The 20,830-nt window shown below is 40.5% G+C and overlaps 1 protein-coding gene and 1 long non-coding RNA gene across 2 annotated transcripts in view; one reads left to right on the top strand and one right to left on the bottom strand.

The window, feature by feature from the left end:
• Positions 1 to 8,956, bottom strand: part of LOC127529407 (uncharacterized) — a 266,837-nt gene extending 257,881 nt beyond the window's left edge. Inside the window, exon 1 of the long non-coding RNA XR_007936089.1 lies at positions 8,821 to 8,956. This is a non-coding gene — a long non-coding RNA (uncharacterized LOC127529407). The remainder of the gene's footprint in view (positions 1 to 8,820) is intronic.
• LOC114658425 (phosphatase and actin regulator 3-like) overlaps positions 1 to 20,830 on the top strand; it is a 212,000-nt gene that overhangs the window by 139,031 nt on the left and 52,139 nt on the right. The window contains exon 8 of the mRNA XM_051932833.1: positions 2,197 to 2,350. Coding sequence (XP_051788793.1) covers positions 2,197 to 2,350 — 154 coding nt within the window. The remainder of the gene's footprint in view (positions 1 to 2,196; positions 2,351 to 20,830) is intronic.

Raw genomic sequence — 20,830 nt, 5'->3', positions numbered from 1 at the left:
GGCAATTAGCAGCTCTCGGCATCAATTACAGATGCAGACAACTCCTCACCTGTGCACTTTAGTGAGGACTGTCCGCATCATGCATCACCTGGAAACCGATCTTGCCACACATACCACGCGCCCTCTCTAAGCCACAAGTGCGGTGATTATTTATTTAAAAAGTTGCTCTGTTAACTTGAGCTGTGGACCCGCTACACCACAGTCTCCTAACCATGAGCTGAGCCAGGTGGGGTTCTTTGAAATGGAACTGTGTCATCCTATGTTGCTCTACAGACCACCATGTTTCTTGTATTGCCTGTGCAGGGACAAACAAGAAAAGACTGCATAAGCAGAACATGAAATTCTATTCAAAGAAAAGTCTAATTCCATAACCAACGGTTCATCCAATCTTTCTCCAAAACTGACGGTCAAAAAACAAAAGTCAAAGAACAAAGCAAGGATTCAGTTAAACTAGAAAATCAAAGAAGTCGCATACCAACAGGGAAAAATTTGTTATCCGATCTCCAATCTGACTTTTACACCCTTGACCCCCAATGACATGTGAGACATGACCGTGGATGTCACCTATAGCAATGCCATAGCAACCAGAACAACAAAACCACACATAATGGTGGCATCCATTAAAAACAAAAATATATTTTAGGACCATTAAAAGGACAGAATCCCAAAAACTAATAGTAGAGATGAACTAAGTGGATAACAAAATCCTAAACAAATAAATAGATTGCAAAATGAAACCACAAAAAATGATGATGCCATTCATTCTATAGTTGATTACTTGCCCGGTGTCACACATCCACATCGGTGGATTTCCTTGCAGACTCTATCGAGGTATGTAATAACACTCCAGGATGAGAGGGGATGCTATCGCTAACATTGTCATCTCATTCTCTCTCCACTGTGCCGAGAAACTACCAGGTGAGGGCAAATGAGTCCACCCCTTCTGGTTCACTCTCAATTAAAGCTCAGGCTTCCCAGAAGGAGGCATCATTTTTGGCAAAAGCATCCTGCAGGACAGATCTCCTGAGAAACTGACCCAAAACCCACGGCTAACCAGTTGATTGATTTACTTTGCTTTCAGCCCTAGTTTATAAAAGGCAAGTACGTCAAAGGGCATTTATTTTTGATGGACTGTTGAACATTAAACAAATTTTCCTTTTTGTGGAACTGTCATTCCTGCAGACAATATACTGGAAGATGTTTTGTATGCTTGTGAGTGTTTTAACAGGATTATAACATTATTAGATGTTTACTGAGCTCATATTTATTTCTTTAATAATAATAATAACAATAATAATTCTTTACATTTATATTGTGCTTTTCTCATTACTCAAATCGTTTTACGCAGTGAACGGGAAGCCACTTCAGCCACCACTAATGTGCAGCATCCACCTGGATGATGTGATGGCAGCCATTTTACGCCAGTACGCTCACCACACATTAGCTTTTAGATAGTGAAGGGGAGAGAGATAGTTAGCCATTAAGGGGCAGGGGATGATTAGGGGTCCAGAATGACCAGGCCATGGAGGGCAATTTAGCTTGGACATTGAGATACACCCTACTAAGTATGAAGGATACCCAGGGAGCTTTACTGACCACAGAGAGTCAGGACTTCAGTTTTACATCTCATCCTAAGGATGGCACCATTTTCACAGCACAATGTCCCCGTCAGTGTATTGGGGCATTAGTATACACATTCAAACCACAGGGTGAGTGCACCCTCGCCAACACCTCTTCCAGCAGCAACCTAAGCTTTTCCTATATGATCTCCCATCCAAGTATTGCCTGGGCCAGAACATTCTTAGCTGCAGGTGGATGACCTCTTCTGAAGTGCATGTATTATGGCTGCTTTAATCCATAATATTTATGAATCTATTTTCATACCTGATTTAAATGATTCAGATTAGCTGGGGCAGGAGCCTCTACTGGCCTTTGACTGGTCACCATTTCACAGCGGGCGCACTTCACATATATCCTCACTTTTAAAGTGCATTGTGCACTTTATGCTCCTAAGTGACTGATGAACTGACAGACACACACTCTCCATTAATATAATGGGACTTTTTTGGCACACAGTCCATACCCAGTTGATGTTTTTGTTGTCTTAATGCCTTGCGGTCATGTATTTTAGTATCTTACTATATGTGTTTTGGTTCATTGAACACTCAGAAAGCCATTGTCCCTTCTGTTATGTAGGAACATTACCCCGAAAGATGCGTAAGGAGTTGCTTGCTGTAAAATTGCGGAACCGGCCTAGCAAGCAAGAGCTGGAGGACCGTAACATTTTTCCAGTCCGTAGTGATGAGGAGCGGCAAGAGATTCGTCAACAGATCGAGATGAAACTGTCAAAGTAAGTGACATCATCCCCTGTGAATTTCCCCTTGGGATTAATAAAGTGTCTATCTGTCCGTCTGTCCGTCTATCTATCTATCTATCTATCTATCTATCTATCTATCTATCTATCTATCTATCTATCTATCTATCTATCTATCTATCTATCTATCTATCTATCCTTGTTTTGTTTGATTGGGCAGGTAAAGGCTCTGGGATTTAGGAAGACATCCCGATAATTTAAATTCAGTTCATCTTTAATTTTTTAGTAGTTATCATGTGGTATGACATTATTCAAACAGTTTCCACTTTAAGGTCTTTAGAGGACTCATTGGATGGTGGTTTAGAGGCAGTGGTGCTGAGGCTATGTATTAATACAAAAGTGCTAAGCCTTGTTGGGTGGGTACTTTTTTCTTAATATTTATTTTTGAAGTGTTTTATATGTGTTGTTTTATGAGGTGAATGCTAAGAAATGCACAAGCTTAATGCCATGTCTGGTTGGTGACATGAAATGTCTTCTAAATTACTTGGGGAGCTTCACCTTTAATAATAGTGAGCTTCTGCCCTTGATTCTTCAGAGCCAATTCATCTGCGACTGTGCTGAAGTGTTTTGTTTTGCTGTATGCCCTGTCTGCTTTTAAATCCATATCCTTAAAACATCAGACATTATTAACTCAATGCACTTTATTGAATGTGCCAGCTACAGTCATGGGTTCCTACAAGAAAAAAAGCTGATTGCCATTATGATGGATGGGTTGACAGCCTGAAGGGGGTGGACCCCATTCCAGTCTCTGGACAAGGGATAGTCTCAACCAGGTGACTGGAAGATGCAGCCGGATTTGTATCCTGGTGTGGATTGATGGGAGTTCCTTATCCAGGTGGGAGGAAAGTATAATGGATGGACACTATCAGGGCATCCCGACTGGGATGGTTAGTGTTCCCTTTCCCATTTGGGAGGCTAAGGTGAGTGAAGGGTACTGGGTGGTTGTACCCTGGCCTCATGTTACCTCATCATACACTGGTGAGCAGCATTGCTCCTGGTGAACCTCCATTTGGATACCCATAGGGTAGCATTGTGGTTTTGTAGAGCTGCCCTCTTTGGTTCCACAGGGGCCTACCATTGGAAACTATTGGGAGGTTGGTCCCCTTTTTGGAGTGGTTCCACCTGACCTGGAGGCAGTGATTGGTCACCGGGTTAGGTTCAAAAAGCAGCAGTCTAAGTGGAATAATGTTTATTTGAACCCGGGACTGGAGTTGGAGTACTTGTGACTGGAGTTTTAGGGCTCTGTGACACCCCCTAGTGGCCAAACTATCTCCTCAACTTAGCTTTCTGACCTGTGTTTTAAAGCATGACATGGTGGTGTGCTGTTGTCTCCCAGTTTCAGAGCAGAACTTCATTACATTTTTTCTGTGTCTGCTTGGGGGGTTGTGGGTGTACCGATATCCCAAAGACATGAATGCTGTTTGGTTACCCTAACCTGTCCCAATATGAATGACTGTGTGCAAGCATTAATATGCCTTATGATGAACTGACATTCAATCCATAGTTTGTTTCTGCTTTACACCCCGTTCTGCTGGGATATTCCTCTGTGATACTGTACTGTAGAGGCAAAGCAAGGATCAGTAAATGTATGGATAAAGGTTCAGTGGGCTCACATGGTATATTGCAGAATAACTTAGGAATGTTTTGAAATCACTTCAGTTGCTTTATTTGTGGCTGGCTCTTCCTTGGTGACCGGTACAAGAAAACCCCCTCATGTAATTTACACTGCGTAACTCGACTTGATGTCTGCTTACCCAAGACATCAAGCTTTTTGGGGTTCCTTCCTATTTTTGGCCCTCTGGACCTTCATTTTCAACCCATTTTTAGACTACATTTTTTGCAGGAAATTACACTCTTATGAGTAAACTAATAGGTGTCTTCAGTAGAAATGACAAGAACGACTTGAAGATGTGCATAACACATCGATGGACCCCAGGAGGATACAAGGGGTCAAAGTTAGTTCAGAATAATTTGGATTGGCAATATACAGTGGTGTGAAAAACTATTTGCCCCCTTCCTGATTTCTTATTCTTTTGCATGTTTGTCACACAAAATGTTTCTGATCATCAAACACATTTAACCATTAGTCAAATATAACACAAGTAAACACAAAATGCAGTTTGTAAATGGTGGTTTTTATTATTTAGGGAGAAAAAAAAATCCAAACCTACATGGCCCTGTGTGAAAAAGTAATTGCCCCCTGAACCTAATAACTGGTTGGGCCACCCTTAGCAGCAATAACTGCAATCAAGCGTTTGCGATAACTTGCAATGAGTCTTTTACAGCGCTCTGGAGGAATTTTGGCCCACTTATCTTTGCAAAATTGTTGTAATTCAGCTTTATTTGATGGTTTTCTAGCATGAACCGCCTTTTTAAGGTCATGCCATAGCATCTCAATTGGATTCAGGTCAGGACTTTGACTAGGCCACTCCAAAGTCTTCATTTTGTTTTTCTTCAGCCATTCAGAGGTGGATTTGCTGGTGTGTTTTGGGTCATTGTCCTGTTGCAGCACCCAAGATCGCTTCAGCTTGAGTTGACGAACAGATGGCCGGACATTCTCCTTCAGGATTTTTTGGTAGACAGTAGAATTCATGGTTCTATCTATCACAGCAAGCCTTCCAGGTCCTGAAGCAGCAAAACAACCCCAGACCATCACACTACCACCACCATATTTTACTGTTGGTATGATGTTCTTTTTCTGAAATGCTGTGTTCCTTTTACGCCAGATGTAACGGGGACATTTGCCTTCCAAAAAGTTCAACTTTTGACTCATCAGTCCACAAGGTATTTTCCCAAAAGTCTTGGCAATCATTGAGATGTTTCTTAGCAAAATTGAGACGAGCCCTAATGTTCTTTTTGCTTAACAGTGGTTTGCGTCTTGGAAATCTGCCATGCAGGCCGTTTTTGCCCAGTCTCTTTCTTATGGTGGAGTCGTGAACACTGACCTTAATTGAGGCAAGTGAGGCCTGCAGTTCTTTAGACGTTGTCCTGGGGTCTTTTGTGACCTCTCGGATGAGTCGTTTCTGCGCTCTTGGGGTAATTTTGGTCGGCCGGCCACTCCTGGGAAGGTTCACCACTGTTCCATGTTTTTGCCATTTGTGGATAATGGCTCTCACTGTGGTTCGCTGGAGTCCCAGAGCTTTAGAAATGGCTTTATAACCTTTACCAGACTGATAGATCTCAATTACTTCTGTTCTCATTTGTTCCTGAATTTCTTTGGATCTTGGCATGATGTCTATCTTTTGAGGTGCTTTTGGTCTACTTCTCTGTGTCAGGCAGCTCCTATTTAAGTGATTTCTTGATTGAAACAGGTGTGGCAGTAATCAGGCCTGGGGGTGGCTACGGAAATTGAACTCAGGTGTGATACACCACAGTTAGGTTATTTTTTAACAAGGGGGCAATTACTTTTTCACACAGGGCCATGTAGGTTTGGATTTTTTTTCTCCCTAAATAATAAAAACCATCATTTAAAAACTGCATTTTGTGTTTACTTGTGTTATATTTGACTAATGGTTAAATGTGTTTGATGATCAGAAACATTTTGTGTGACAAACATGCAAAAGAATAAAATCAGGAAGGGGGCAAATAGTTTTTCACACCACTGTAGGCCTGTGGAGTATCGTTTTATAACATTTCGAGGTTACCGATCACGACGATGATAATAGGTTTGATATTTGACTCCTTTAGTGGTCTCAGCCCTCTAAAAACCACTCCAGAAGGTTAAGAATTTCAAACATAAGCATGTGGCTCATCATTTTATGCAATTTCATAGTCAGTGGTTACAAATTTTACATTATTTTAAAGTTTTGATCTTTTATTAGGACCTCTATCAGAGAGTGACAAATGACAATTATCAGTTACAATCAAGAATATTTAGGCTTTGAGCATTTCAAATATTTGACGCTACTCTTCTTGTTTATTATGTACTTCTGCCTCATGAAGTAAATCATTACATTTCTTATGAATACCCTGAATTAGGACGGCTTACTCTAATTCTGGCTTTTTCTTACTTAAATGTGCTTACCAACATGTGACACGTCTCCATACTCCTGCACCATAATCACTGAGAATTATTACTTTACTTTGAGACTTCTGGCTTCCTTATCTGATAAAGTCTGAAAAAATATTTTAAAAGTGTTCTCCCTGGAAAAATTTGTGCTGAAAAACAGAAAGTGTTCTAAATCTCAAAGCATGCCGGGCTAAACAGCACAGCTCTTTGGTTTCAGCTTCCAGCATTATACTTCACCTGAACTGAGCAGGAAATTCTGAACAAAAGTGTTGACACAACATGCGGCTGCATTTTCAAACTTGCTAGGTAAAGGAAAACAAAAATGAAAACAACAGAAGACATAAAAATGTGTCATGACCCAGGAGTAGTTATTTTCAGCTTCAGCAAGTCGGATTTTAATTATTTAAAGCTAACCTCAGTTTACAGACTTCACAGTCGAGACAGCAAGAGTCTTTTAAGCGAGGGCTTGCGTGGGCGTTTTGACAGCGGTTTCCAAATTGGCCGCTTCTCATAGTGCTGGGAAGGGAAAAGCCCTTTATGGTGTAATAAAGATCCTGTCTCTGCGGAGTTCCGCTGTGATTCTGAGCTGCTTGTTGTACAGCGAGTAGGTCAGGGCCAGTTAATTGGGAGATTAGTGAAGAGGTAGAGGCTGGGAATGAGAAAGGATTTACTGAAGTTGTGCTGGCAGGAAATTTGGCTTCAGGCAAATAAGGTTTCATGTTTATAATTAAGTTATTTTAATGAAGTTGTAAAGGTCAAAGTTTAATTGAATTGTTTCTGTTACTCCAGTCACGTTTTTCCATCTAAACTGATTAGATTTCAACAGTAAGTGGGTCATTAATGAAGTCACAGTGATATGTTCAGAAGGACACTTCTGTCTCCCGTTCTGCTTTAAGGGCAATAGGACTGTGGTCACCCACTTCATTACTCTTGCCCGCACCCATGTTCTGTCATGCCGGGCCATTTCAGAGTTGCCAGTTAACCTAACACTCATGATCCTGCTATTAACTGTTAGAAAGCTCAAACGTAAGCTTTAGAATGCATCTGTTTAATTTGCTCAAACATTCATTTGACCGTTCTGTTTTGCTGTTCATGCTTGACCTCAATTTGCTGCTTAGCTGGCATCCTGGGAATGAGAGGACAGATCAAAGACTTGCTGACAGCTCAGACTTGGCCTGTTTTGAGTGGGGTGCTAATAGCATTGCTACGTTGCCACTACAATTGTTATCATTATTATTGAATATTAGTATTGATAGCTTTGTCTAGGCTTTGGAACTGCCAGTGTTGTCAAGATGGGTTCTGGCTTCCTGCTGCCTGAATGAATAAAGGAATATGAGATTAAATCAAAAAGTAAAGGCAATTTGTAAATTACGCAGTAATCGCAAAAGACAGAAGCTGATGCAATACATCACATTCAAAATAGCTTATGGATAGGCTGAAGACACAGCACAGCGCTCTGCCATTAGTCTACTTGAAGCTAAGGTCAAATGAACATGGACGTTCAATTGAGGGATTGCACTTACGCGCCCTAGTGAGATTCCTTTAGGCAGATCGAGTGTGTAAGCTGCTGAAATTCACCAAAGATGTTGGCTTGTGAGATCAGGATTTGGGTGCTCCTTTTACACAAACTTTATGGTGTCCCAAGTCATCATGCATTATAGCATGTGTAGATCAACAGATGAAATCCAAATGTGCAGCAACAGCACACAATGTGATCTGTTGGCCTTCTCTAATGAAGGCATTCACCATGTTGACGTGGGCTTGTGTGCATTATGTTGGTGGTTGACCAGATTGAGCTTTGTTGGTTACACTTTTTCTTTCTGCTTTAAATCTTTCTACACATTGTGACAGATAGGGAGCGCTGTCGTCCCCTTGAACCCTCAGACCACTCGTCAGACAACAGATAAAAGTCCAATAATTATTTATTATAATAATAAACTGCACAAAGCACCCTCCACTCCACAATACTCCAATAATAATTCAATAAACACAATAATCAATCAATACACAATCCTCCACTCCCAGCAGCTCAGTCACCCTTCCTCCCAACTTGGCTCCCTCTGCTGGGGTTTCCCACAGTCCTTATATAGGCCCTGAAATTCTCTTCTTTTCTTCAACCCGGAAGTACGTCATTTCCTCTGTTATACTGAAAACACAAGTCCCTGAGCCTCCCTGTAGCATCCCCTGGTGGCCCCCATGGTATCCAGCAGGGCTGTGAATTAAAACTCCAATGTCCATGATACCCTACTGGAATTCGGGGCACCTCCATGTTGCAGGGAGGACTCCATCTGGCGGCGTGGGGGTATTGGGATAAACTGCCGGCCCTATTCCACAACATTTATAAACTTTTCGTTGAGTTATGCTGTTTTCACTCCCATACTGAGCCAACATCCCTCGGTGAATTTCAGCAGGTTTCATTCCATCTGCCCAAAGTAACCTCACCATGATGTGTTGCTTGACAATGAAGCAATCCCAAAACAGAGCGTCCACTTTCTTTTGCCATTGGCTTCAACTAGATTAATGGCGGAACGCTATGTTGTGTGTGTTCAAACTACCCATAAGCCATTGCAAACATGTTGTATTGTGTTAGCTTTTATCTTTATATTACGGTTGCTAATTTTCAAATTGCCTTTCCTTTTTGATTTATTATTGGTGATAATGCTGCTCTGTGACATCTAACTTGTACAGTCATTTGATTACTCCAAGCACACTTCTAAAAACAGAGCAACCTTTTAAAGATTTATACTGTAAAAGAATTTAATCTATAGAAATTAAATTGTAATACCGTGTGTCTGTATTTTGCATTTTTTGTCTTTTTCTGAAGATACTTATCCTTTCTGCACACTAAACGCTTCATTTCAACCCTCAGATCACATCTTCTCTTATCTTAATAAAATTTTTGGATGTGTTTGTTATGAACAGAGCATCCCAAAGGCTTATATATACTTGCCAACTAGACAATTTTGTCAAATCGCTGGCTACAAACAAAAAAGGGCCTCAAAGAATCTTTGTAAAATAAACAAACTTTTTTAACAAAAATGCTCAGTAGCACACAAAAGGAATTGCATGAGAAGTTCAGTCAATCCAAGACAAACACAGTCTCTATACAAAATGCAAAACAAGGTCAAAAGCAAAGCAGAGGTTCAAAAATCCAGAAATCACAAACGCTACCAAACAAAGCAGGACATAAGTTAACAATCCACTCCCTAGCACATTCAAAATGAACCACCAGGAACTATGGGAGATGCTCCAGATTTACAGGGCAGGTGGCCTCACCTCTTGCAGAACCACCCACAAAACATAACCGTGACTTAGATACATAGACAAAATGAAAAACAAAGAATACAAATAATAAACACAAACAAAACATTAAGAAGAAAAAGGATATTAAACAAAGATCTGAATCTCAGCCAGAGGAGGAACCCTGGCTGAAACAAAACAGTATGCTTGGAGCTGCATGGGGAGGAAAAGGTGGGCGTAATGGGGGAACAACAAATGATCTTTCTAAACCAGCAGAGTCAGAAGCTCATGCAAGTTTGCATGCATATTACTGTTGATTCACCTTAACATCTCGACAATCAGGTCTTTCAAAAGTTCCATTGAAAAGCAGGGTTGTAATTGGTGGGGTGCAGATGCAAAGCCAAAAACTACGACATCACGCCAAAACGGTTCAACCATTGACAATGAGTGTAGCGTATTGTTTAGTTTTGGCCCTGCCTACTGTGAAGACATCTGGGTTTCAATGGATGCAATGGTGGACGAGTGTTTTGGTGTGATGGGGGATCAACACAAAAATTGTGCTTCCCTCAAAAACATCAGTCTACTTTCACCAAAGTTTGTTTTTATATTATTATTTGTACAATTTAAAATATTGACTTCTTAAGTTTCATGAATTTCACTGGGAAGGCGTAATGGGAGGCCCGCATCGCGAAAAAACCACACATTACTCCATGAAACCTTACATGTATATTATAGCTAACCCAATTTAACCTATTCTGTACAATTTATGGAATTTCAGAAGTTTCATCATGAATTGGGGCTCGACATGGGGAAGAACACAAAAACAGGATTTTCTCAAAGATTCAGTTGTTTATCAAGCTATCTAGTTTATTAACGGTGGATCAAACATCTACAGTATTGGTGAAATCACAGTAAACGAGGTGTAGCTGCATCTTTTCCAGGTTCCCAAAGTCAAGCAGCTACTGAGTTGGCAAGGTAGGATCCAGCATGAGTCAAACGCGTAACAAAAGAAATTTCTCAGTCCAATAAAGTTTGTTTTAAAAAGTTTAGTAAAAATTTTAAAAATGAACAAATCACATCAATTTAGAAAAAGGTTATTACAAACGCAGGACAAAAAGGCAAAAAGAGAAAAAAGGTTTCTTCTACAATCTTAGCTTTTTCTTGTTAAAGTTCAGTTACTTTCAGTACTTAAAAGTTGTGTTATTTCTCTATGGCAAACTTACTTAAGCGTCACTTAATACATTCAGTATGTTCTGTAAGTACATACGGTACCATATGATACGGCTTGAAACTGTTTGCCATCCCTCTCTTACCAACTGCAGGACAGATCATAAACTGGGATTAATCTGTAGTCAGAGGGATACAAAATAATTAGAATATTCCATTTATAGTTTAGCTTGTGGAGGTTATAATAGAACCTCTCGTTGTCTATGCTCCAATATACTTGGGCAAACATTGTAACATAACTAAGAAAAGACTTCTATCAATCTTCTACCTTACTAACTAACAAATGGATCTTACACCAGGAAATGCAAAGAAGAAGCATTGATGGTTCCAATCCAGGAAGGAGTTACTGCAACTATGAAATCTAATCATACCCAGCAAAGAACAAATTCTCATGAGTGCGGAGAAATTCATAGAGAGGTAGTGTAAATGATGAATGGAAAAGCCGGCAATAACAAAATGGCCAGCATTAAAAAATATATAAATAATTACCTTAGGGCGGCACGGTGGCGCAGTGGGTAGTGCTGCTGCCTCGTAGTTAGGAGACCTGGGTTTGCTTCCCGGGTCCTCCCTGCGTGGAGTTTGCATGTTCTCCCCGTGTCTGCGTGGGTTTCCTCCAGGCGCTCCGGTTTCCTCCCACAGTCCAAAGACATGCAGGTTAGGTGGATTGGCGATTCTAAATTGGCCCTAGTGTGTGCTTGGTGTGTGGGTGTGTTTGTGTGTGTCCTGCGGTGGGTTGGCACCCTGCCCAGGATTGGTTCCTGCCTTGTGCCCTGTGTTGGCTGGGATTGACTCCAGCAGACCCCCGTGACCCTGTGTTCGGATTCAGCAGGTTGGAAAATGGATGGATGGATGGTTGGATAGTTACCTTAACTCATCTCTGTATTGTAATAAAATAATCCTGTGATGAGACGAGACTTTTTGGAAGATTTTTTTCAAGTCCCGTAAGTTGAGACCTTTCAGACTCGGCTCTTATAAATTTTAACATTTTCCTCACTTTAAGTTCCCAATTAAAAAAGACATATTATGTCCAAATCCTGTTGAAGAATTTCATCACGAATGGGTTATCAACAGAAAAGAGGAGGACACGGGCAATCCTAGCACTGAGAAATGATGAGGTCAAACAAATTAACGCAAAAAATGTTGATCTGTCACACGGAAAATTGGTTAAATGCGTATCAATAGACTGTGCTGAAACAGTTGGTGGTGATCATGCTGAACATGAAAACATCAACTTACAATATCCGAAGAATATCTACAACCGTTAACGCCGTCCGGTCTTCCACCGCACAAATTACTGTAGAAAGAAGGATGTATCTAAGAAAGGTAATGTAGTACATCTTCAGGGGATAACATGAGACAACAAAGGAGATCTTGATATGCCATTTGTATTAAAACGTTAACAGTTTCCAGTTAGAATAGCTTTTGCAAAGACAATTAACAAATCTCGGAGCCAAACATTCGAAATAGACGCTTTATTTAATAGGGAGAAAGAAACAAAATTCAGTCACGGGCAGTTATGATGTCACAATGAAAGTCCAAACACAGAATCAAAAATCAATGCGATATTGATGAAAGTTTAATTCAAAAAGTTGTTTTTACTGACTGCGGTGGGCTGGCACCCTGCCCAGGGTTTGTTTCCTGCCTTGTGCCCTGTGTTGGCTGGGATTGGCTCCAGCAGACCCATGTGACCCTGTAGTCAGGATATAGCAGGTTGAATAATGGATGGATGGAAGTTTTACAGTAAAAGTGTAAGTTTAAAATGTATTTGTGTGTTAATTTCAAAGCCAAACAGAATGAAATTGTATTATCAACGGATAACTCTAATGCAGCATGAATAATTTACTTCCATCCATCCGTTATCCAATCCACTGAATCCGAACACAGGGTCACAGGGGTCTACTGGAGCCAATCCCAGCCAACACAGGGTACAAGGCAGGAACCAATCCTGGGCAGGGTGCCAACCCACCGCAAGACTACAGTAAAAGTGTAAGTTTAAAATGTAGTTGCGTGTTAATTTCAAAGCCAAACAGAATGAAACTGTATTATCAACGGATAACTCTAATGCAACATGAATAATTTACTTTGAAATTATTATGTTTTACTCTTTTTTAATATGGTTAATTACTTGCTGTAATGTAAAATAATTCTCTTATGCATATGTAACAAAATCTGTTTAAATTGTACAACCGCATCCCCATATGCAAGCGACAGAACCGCAAAGAGGCTAGCGAGTATTGCAGGCCCGAGGGTCGGTGAACGAAACGAGCAGGGGGCAAAGCCCTCTAGTTATATAAATAGTAGCTGTTCTACTCATCTAAGATCCATCTAAGTAATCAATGTAGACCTCAGCATTAACGTTTGCAGTGCAATGTATTTTGTAATCCAAGTAGTAATAAAATATATTGCATTTGTCATTCCAACAGAAGGCATAACGCAAACAGTTGTAGTACTAAAATGCATTACTACAAATGTTTGTGATGTACAGTCTGCTGGAATGGCAAATGCAATGCATGTCTCTGTTATATACCATTTAGTATGGGATTCACAAAAGCAGTGTTAATGTTTGTGATGTGCTGCAATGCATTTTAATTACTGCAAATGTTTGTGATGCGCCATCTGTTGGAATTACAGAGGCATAACAATCAGATGGACACACAGATAAACAGTCCTTTAATTAAGGCGGATACCTGAGCAACGCTGGGTACTTCAACTAGTTTATTACATACGTCCAGGATAAAGGTAGTGTTGTGACAGAAAGTTGTAACCAGACCCTTTAGGCCAGGCTTCTGGTCTCTCTCTAAGCCAGAGAGACCAAATGAGACCCTGACAGCAACCCTGGAAACAGGACGGCCGTGATGAAACATGCTCTGTTACAGTTGGCTGTCTTACGTGAAGGAAAGCCGACCTCAGCTCTGTCCGCTGTCACTGCCATTTACGACCCTTGCTGTGATTCTGTCATTCGGCTGTATCTACTGTCTCTTTGCAGAGACTGTCATAATGCACTCACTCAGAAAGTGTTTCAACATTAAGAAGGATATGTAAGCAGGCATTTGTGGATAATCAAGAGTCAAAATCCACATTTCTCTGTTTTTTTGCTTTGTTGCGCGCCTCGTGATTTTTGCTTTTAGCTTGCGTACTAACCTTTAGTGTTGGGATGTCCTCAACATTAAAATGTACTGCTTATCCCAAAAAAGAATGGGTTGATTCAATTATTATTTTATGTAGTGATATTAACAACTTTCACTATAATAAGGTACCTGTGCTGAACTCAGTAAGTATAACACAGCACAATACAATTAAAGGTGGCAATGCAGAAGATGGTAATTATGATTTAAAATGGCACTACACAAGTCAAATGCAGGTGCACTATGAATAGAGACATACAAAGGAACAGCTATGGGAGAAAAACCAATCAAATGTTTTGTTGAAAGTAAGTTAATGCATTGTGAGAGTGAGAGCTCTTTGTTTGTAAAGAGCAGCAACTACTGAAATAACAAGCAGGAGTCTGGTCAGGTTTGGAATGGCGGATAGACCTGAACAAGAAAATGTAGAGATTAGGAGCCTCAAAGCTGAAGTTATGAAGAGTTGTTTAATGGGGTTTAGAAGAATAAGAATCCCATTATTTTAAGAGCTCAGTTGTCTTCTTGGTAAATATAACATAAACAGCGCAGTCAGGTTATCTGAAGTGCTGATACGAATGGTTTTAAAAGTCAGTAGCCGAGTTTTAAAGACAACTGAGCTGTGGCTTGAAACGTAAAACAGTTTGTTTAGACTTTTCATCTTTATCAAGACCAAAATGTTATACACAACCAGTCCGTGGCATTATCACCTGTTTTAAGCAGCTGGTAGACAGCTTACACAGATCATCTGTTCCCAGCAGTTTGCTTGTCTGTGTCAGACGTCCATATTGCTGAATAAAAACAAGAGAAGCAGCAGGCAGGCATTTTTTTTTTCTCCTATATTTTTCACCTTTAATACAAAATCAGTCCTCTTGTACAATTAGGCAAATGCTCTTCTGCTCTTTTAGCACTCTGCCTTTCATCATGACCATCTCTTGTTTGTTGCCAAGATGACATTAAAGACTGAAAGGGGCCTGAATTCATCCCAAGACAGGGGAACTTGTACCTCGGTGAAACAGCCACACACTGGAAAAGCTCAGAGATGGAACATTACAAGGAAATCTAGAAGTTATAGGCCTTACTAGCCAAAATCCTAGAGATACTGGTGTATCATCAACTCTGTATTTATCTTGATGATAATACATTTCAGTCAGTTTTTAAGGTGCATCACAGCACTTGTATGGATGATAATGAAATATTTTCTCATTATAACTGACAATTGGAAATATGGTGTTTTACTTCTTATGGACATGAACTCAGCTTTTGATCCAGTTGTTCATTTTATTTTGTGGAGGCATTTAAAACTTATGGTCGGCATTCAGGGGACAGCCTTGTGTTGGCTTACATCATATGTCGAGGCCAGGTCTTTTTCTGTGAAAACTGCCGATTGCTTTTCTTCCTCAGCTCCATTGGCATGTGGGGTTCCTCAGGGGTCTGTCTTGGGTCCTAAAATGCTTTCCCTTGGCAAATATCTTGAAGAAGCGCAATATTACGTTTCACAGCTGTGCAGATGATATCTGTCTCTGAGGATGCTCAACAAATCGAGTCTCTTACTGAGTGTTACAAAGAATGGATGGCAGAGAGCTTGCTTCAGCTTAATGACGTCAAATTTGAGCTAATTGTTTTCTGCAATATGGATCAAATCGAGAACTTGACTTTTGGTTTTGAGAGTATTATACCCAGCTCAACTGTTAAAAGTTTGGGTTTTATTCTTGAGTTGGAGCTCATGTTTGTCAGTCAGATGAATTCAGTCGTCAAGAGCAGTTTTTATCATCTCATCTATTACCTCCCAATTGGGATATTGCAATGCCCTTTACATGGGTGTTAATCAGTCTGTGCTGTCTTAGCTGTAATTAGCGCAGATTGCAGCCACTAGGATGTTCCCTGCATTTTAGTTGCACTCCACTGGCTTCTAGTAGGGGTGCAGAATTCATTTTCATGTTTTGTTCTTGGTCTACTGGCCCAGCTAAATGTTATCTCATGGAGCTACTTTGTCTAGCATCCTCATCCATATTTAAGCTCTTCACAGCACTCACTTCTGACAACTCCCTGTTCTCATTTGAAGTCAAAGGGATGCTGTGTCTGTTCAGTAGCTGCCCCACACCTTTGAAGCAGGCCACTTTCATTTATTAGGACTACCTCTTCTGTTAGTGCATGTAAGATCCAGCTCAAGACCTGCATGTGCTGTATGCCTCCTGAAAGTCAGGTCAGGTCAGGTTGGGGAGTATGCGCCTGTACAACATGTTGCTGCACCCAATACACAATGAAACAGCTCAGGATCCTGGTTTGCAAACAGGCAGACACGTGGTCCAGTCACACCCTATCTATCTGACGCAGCCAGGGGTTATGTGGGCGTCCCCTTGGCCTGGTCCAGCCGCTTCGGACCTTAACAATGAGGATCCTGTGAGCTGGATCACCCTCGGGGACAGGTCTACTTTCATTTATTAGGACTACCTCTTCTGTTAGTGCATGTTAGGCCCAGCTCAAGACCTGCATGTGCTGCATTCCTTCTGAAAGTTCTGAAATGAAAAGCAATTTGATATGTCATTGAGTAATGCAAAGGAAGTGTGAAAAGAGATCAAGTGTTGCTTATTCTACAAAGATATTCTAAAATATTCTGGACACTTTTTGTTGAAAAGATCATAAATAATTGGATTACAGTTATTATTTAAACTAGCTGTTTTCTTTCATTAGTATCACACATACAGCCAATCGTGCAATCAACCATTTGTCTATTTAAATGGAGAAAAGTCATCACTCTACCCTCTGGTATAATCATAACACGGACCAGAGAAAACAAAGGAGAGAGTTGTTTGAGGAGATCAGAAAGAAAATTATAGACAAGCATGTTAAAGGCAAAGGCTAGAAAACCATTTCTAAGCAGGCTGATGTTCCTCTGACAACAGGTGCAAATATTATTAAGATGTTTAAGATCCATGGGACTGTAGACAACCTCCCTGGACATGGCAGCAAGAGGAAAATCAACCCCAAAATGGGCAGAATGATAGTGAGAACGGCAGACAAAAAGCCAAGGACAACTTCCAAATAGATGCAAGCTGAACTCCAAGGTCAAGGTCTGTTAGTGTCTCATCACACCTTCCAGCACTATTTGAATGGAAGACGACCCAGGAGGACTCCACTGTTAAAAGAAAAACATAAAAAAACAGACAAAAATGCATACTGACAAGCCACAATGCTACTGGGAGAATGTCCTTTGGACGTACAAGACAAAACTGGAGGTTTTTGGCAAGTCATATCAGCTCCATGTTCACAGATGAAAAAATGAATCTTTCAAAGAAAAGAACACCATGCCTACTATGAAATATGGAGGAGGCTCAGTTATGTTTTGGGGCTGCTTTGCTGTATCTGGCACAGACTGCCTTGAGTCTGTGCAGGTAACAATGAAATCTCAAGGCTATCAAGACATTCTGCAGTGAAATGTACTGCCCAATGTCATAAACCTCTGCCTTAATCACAGGTCATGGATCCTTCAACAGGATAATAACCCTAAACACACAACTTAAAGCCCCCAAGAACGGCTAAGAACAAAACATTGGTCTATTCTGAACTGGCCTTCTAGGAGCCCTGATTTGAATTGTATTGATCATCTATGGAAAGAACTGAAACATGCAGTCTGGAGAAGGCCCCCATCACACCTGACAAGGCAGGAGCTGTTTGCTCAGGAAGAATAGGCCAAATGACCAAATGACGTCACATGGAAAGCCACAGGCATCGCTTGTTTGCAGTGATTGTCTCTAAAGGTTGTGCAACAAAATATTAGGTTAAGGGTCCTATCACTTCTGTCCTTTAAATTTTCATTTGTGTTATTATTCTGAATATTCCGTTGAATCAAAACTGTAAAGCAAAGTCTGATTTTTGTTAAATACGGAATAAACAATGATGGGTGCCATTTACTTTTGTCAGTTTCAAAAAAATAGAGAGTGCTTCTCTTTTCATGGAGGGGTACCAATACATTTGTTCACATCTATTTTTGTTTTCCAAGGCTGTTCTGGGTTCTTGAGCCCTTCCTTTTATAATTAATTTGTTTTGGCTCTGTGCATTTTGATTTATTTTACTTTTATTTGCTTTTGTTTTTCTTTTTAGATTGCTACATTTCATTATGCTGTACAGCACTATGGTTTAACTTTGTGTTTTATTTAAGATGCTAAAGAAATAAATTGACTTTGACATTTGGACGTGACACTGGAACTCATCTTTTGTTTTTTGCCTCACAGCACTACTTGCCTGTTGTTCCCGCTTTCCCTCAATGATGGGCAACATCTTAAGTTGCTCCACTTCTGGGAGTAAAACATAAGTCCCCCATACATGAAATGACAAGTATGCCTCTTATCTAGTGTTGACCTGAACTGAAACAAGTGAGAAGTGGAAATAAATTGGTGGAGGGAGCATTATTATTTATTGGCACAGGTCTTTATCCAATCAAACCAACAAATGTCAGAATACCTTATGAGTGCATTTGCTTATTTGGCTGACACCTTTATCTAAGGCGACTTACATTTACGATACAGTTGGTTCCATTTCTTTTGGTTTTTCAATAGGAGCTCAGGCAGGTCAAGTGACTTGCTCAGGGACACACAGCGTCTGTTGTAGGATTTGAACCCACATCCTCAGGGTCTTACCACTACACCACACTGCCTGTTTATATATACTGTATTTTTTTTTTTAATAAGTAGCTCAGAAAACAGTGATTTGGAAGAGGTGAAGTGGTGTACGGTCCAGCACTTTGCCTACTTGGCCACATTGTCTTGTAGTTTGTATGAGAACTGCAAGTGAAAAGAAGATACAGAATATGAATAATAAGTTATGCTAAATTCTTATACTGTATATGTGGTACGTTGGAACATTCTGGTAGTATAATTGTGTTCTACATGAGTATGAGTCCACTACTGATAAACAGCGTATAGACCGGTAGCTGAATTTAGATGTTGTGACCCCCATGACCAGAATTCTAAATGATCATCACATCTTTCACGTTTTACGTCCATCATCCCCTAATAGATTGCAATGTCCTCCTCTCCCCTTGCATAATTGCATTTTTTTTTCCCTGAAGGTAATGACTATTGGCAGATTGCAGAAACCAGCAGGCAGCAGCTATTGATGTTTCCTAATTTAGAAGCACAGTATGTCCGTGTTCTCCCCGGGCTCTGACCTTTCTATCTTTAGCTTCTCAGAAAATCCATCCTTGCAGTTCTCCCAGATGCAGTGAAGCAGTTGTTACTAAAGATAGCATCTACTCTGCCCCCACCTTCTACACCGTGTCTTAGCGCTGCTTGAAGAGAGGGAACATTGTGAGTGCTGCTACTGAATAGTCATGGGGGGAGAGCGGGGGGGTTTTGGGGGGAGGGCACATGAGCCAGCAATTATTCTTATGTCTGCCGTACAAGCTGTCCTCAGCTCTGATATTAAAGCGTGAGGCAGACATTATCCTCACGCCTACACATTATGTCACTTCATGCTTTGTATTCAAGAGATAGGAAAAAAGCCTTAAAATGGTTTTATGTGCACTAATAGGAGATGCCAAGGACTTAATCTAGATGGGAGCACTGTTTCTAACAATGGGCTTTTATTCCATTTTTTTTAATATTGCCTTATAAGACAGCACCTTGTATAAGTGCTAGACATTCTATTTTTATTTTTCACATGGTAAAAATATGCTGTGAAATTATGATAATTATAGAGTGACTATAAAAAATATTCACCCCTTGGAACTTTTCACATTTTATTGTATGAGCATTTAATATGTCCTTTTTAATAACTAATCAATTGAAAAGACTCTTTAATCTCAAAGTAAAATAGACCTCTGAAAAGTGAGGCAAGCCAATTGCAAATATAAAACACAAAATAGCTCATCACATAAATATTCACCCCCTTCAAGTCAGTATTTAGTAGATGCACCTTTGCCATGCCATGACAGCCTTGAGGTTGTGTGCACAGGTCTCTATCAGCTCTTCACATCTGGACACAAACATTTTTCTCCATTCTTCTTTGCACATCTGCTCAAGATCTGTCAATGGAGATTGTGAGCAAACAGCCTTTTCAAGTCCAGTCACAAATTCTCAATTGGACTGAGATCTGGACTCGGACCTGGCCATGCTGGGACATTTACATCATTGTCTTTAAGCCATTTTTGTGCAGCTTTGGCTTTATGCTAGGGGTTATGGTCTTGCTGGACAATGAATCTTCTCATAAGGTACAGATTTTTTGCAGGCTGCATTACGTTTTTCTGTGGGATTTTGCTGCATTTGTTTTAGCCTCACAAGCTAAGCAGGGCCTGCTGCAGTGAAACATCCCTACAGAATGATGCTGCCATCATCGTGCTTCACGACAGAGGTGGTGTGTTTTTGACAATATGCAGTGTTCAAACATGGTGTTTTGCCTGATAGCCAAAAAGCACAAGTTTGGCCTCATCAGACAATAGAACCTTCTTACTGCTGACTTCCCAGCCCCCCATGTTCCTTCTGACAAACTCTGGATGAGTTCATTGATATTCTCTTTGCCCCTCTTGTGTAAAACTTTGATTGGTGAAGCACCCGCGCAATAGTTGCTGTCTGCACGCTCTCCAATCTGAGTAAGTGTAGCTTGTAAGTCCTTCAGAGTTTTCATAGGTCTGTTAGTGGCCTCCCTCACTAGTCTTCTTCTTGCATGATCACTCAGTGTTGGTGGATGGCCTGCTCTAGTCACATTTACAGCTCTGCCGTAATCTTTCTGTTTCTTAATGAGGGATATTCAGTCACTTGGATATTTTAATGCTTTCATCCCATGACACAGAGTTGCATGGAGTCTTCTTTTGTTTTCTTTGTGTATGTTAGACCACCATGTTGACTTATTGTACCACAAGAT

This window comes from Erpetoichthys calabaricus, chromosome 10, assembly GCF_900747795.2.
Source record: "Erpetoichthys calabaricus chromosome 10, fErpCal1.3, whole genome shotgun sequence".
NCBI lineage: Eukaryota > Metazoa > Chordata > Cladistia > Polypteriformes > Polypteridae > Erpetoichthys > Erpetoichthys calabaricus.
Note: the sequence above shows the minus strand (reverse complement) of the source record. Positions and strands in the feature narration are given on the sequence as shown.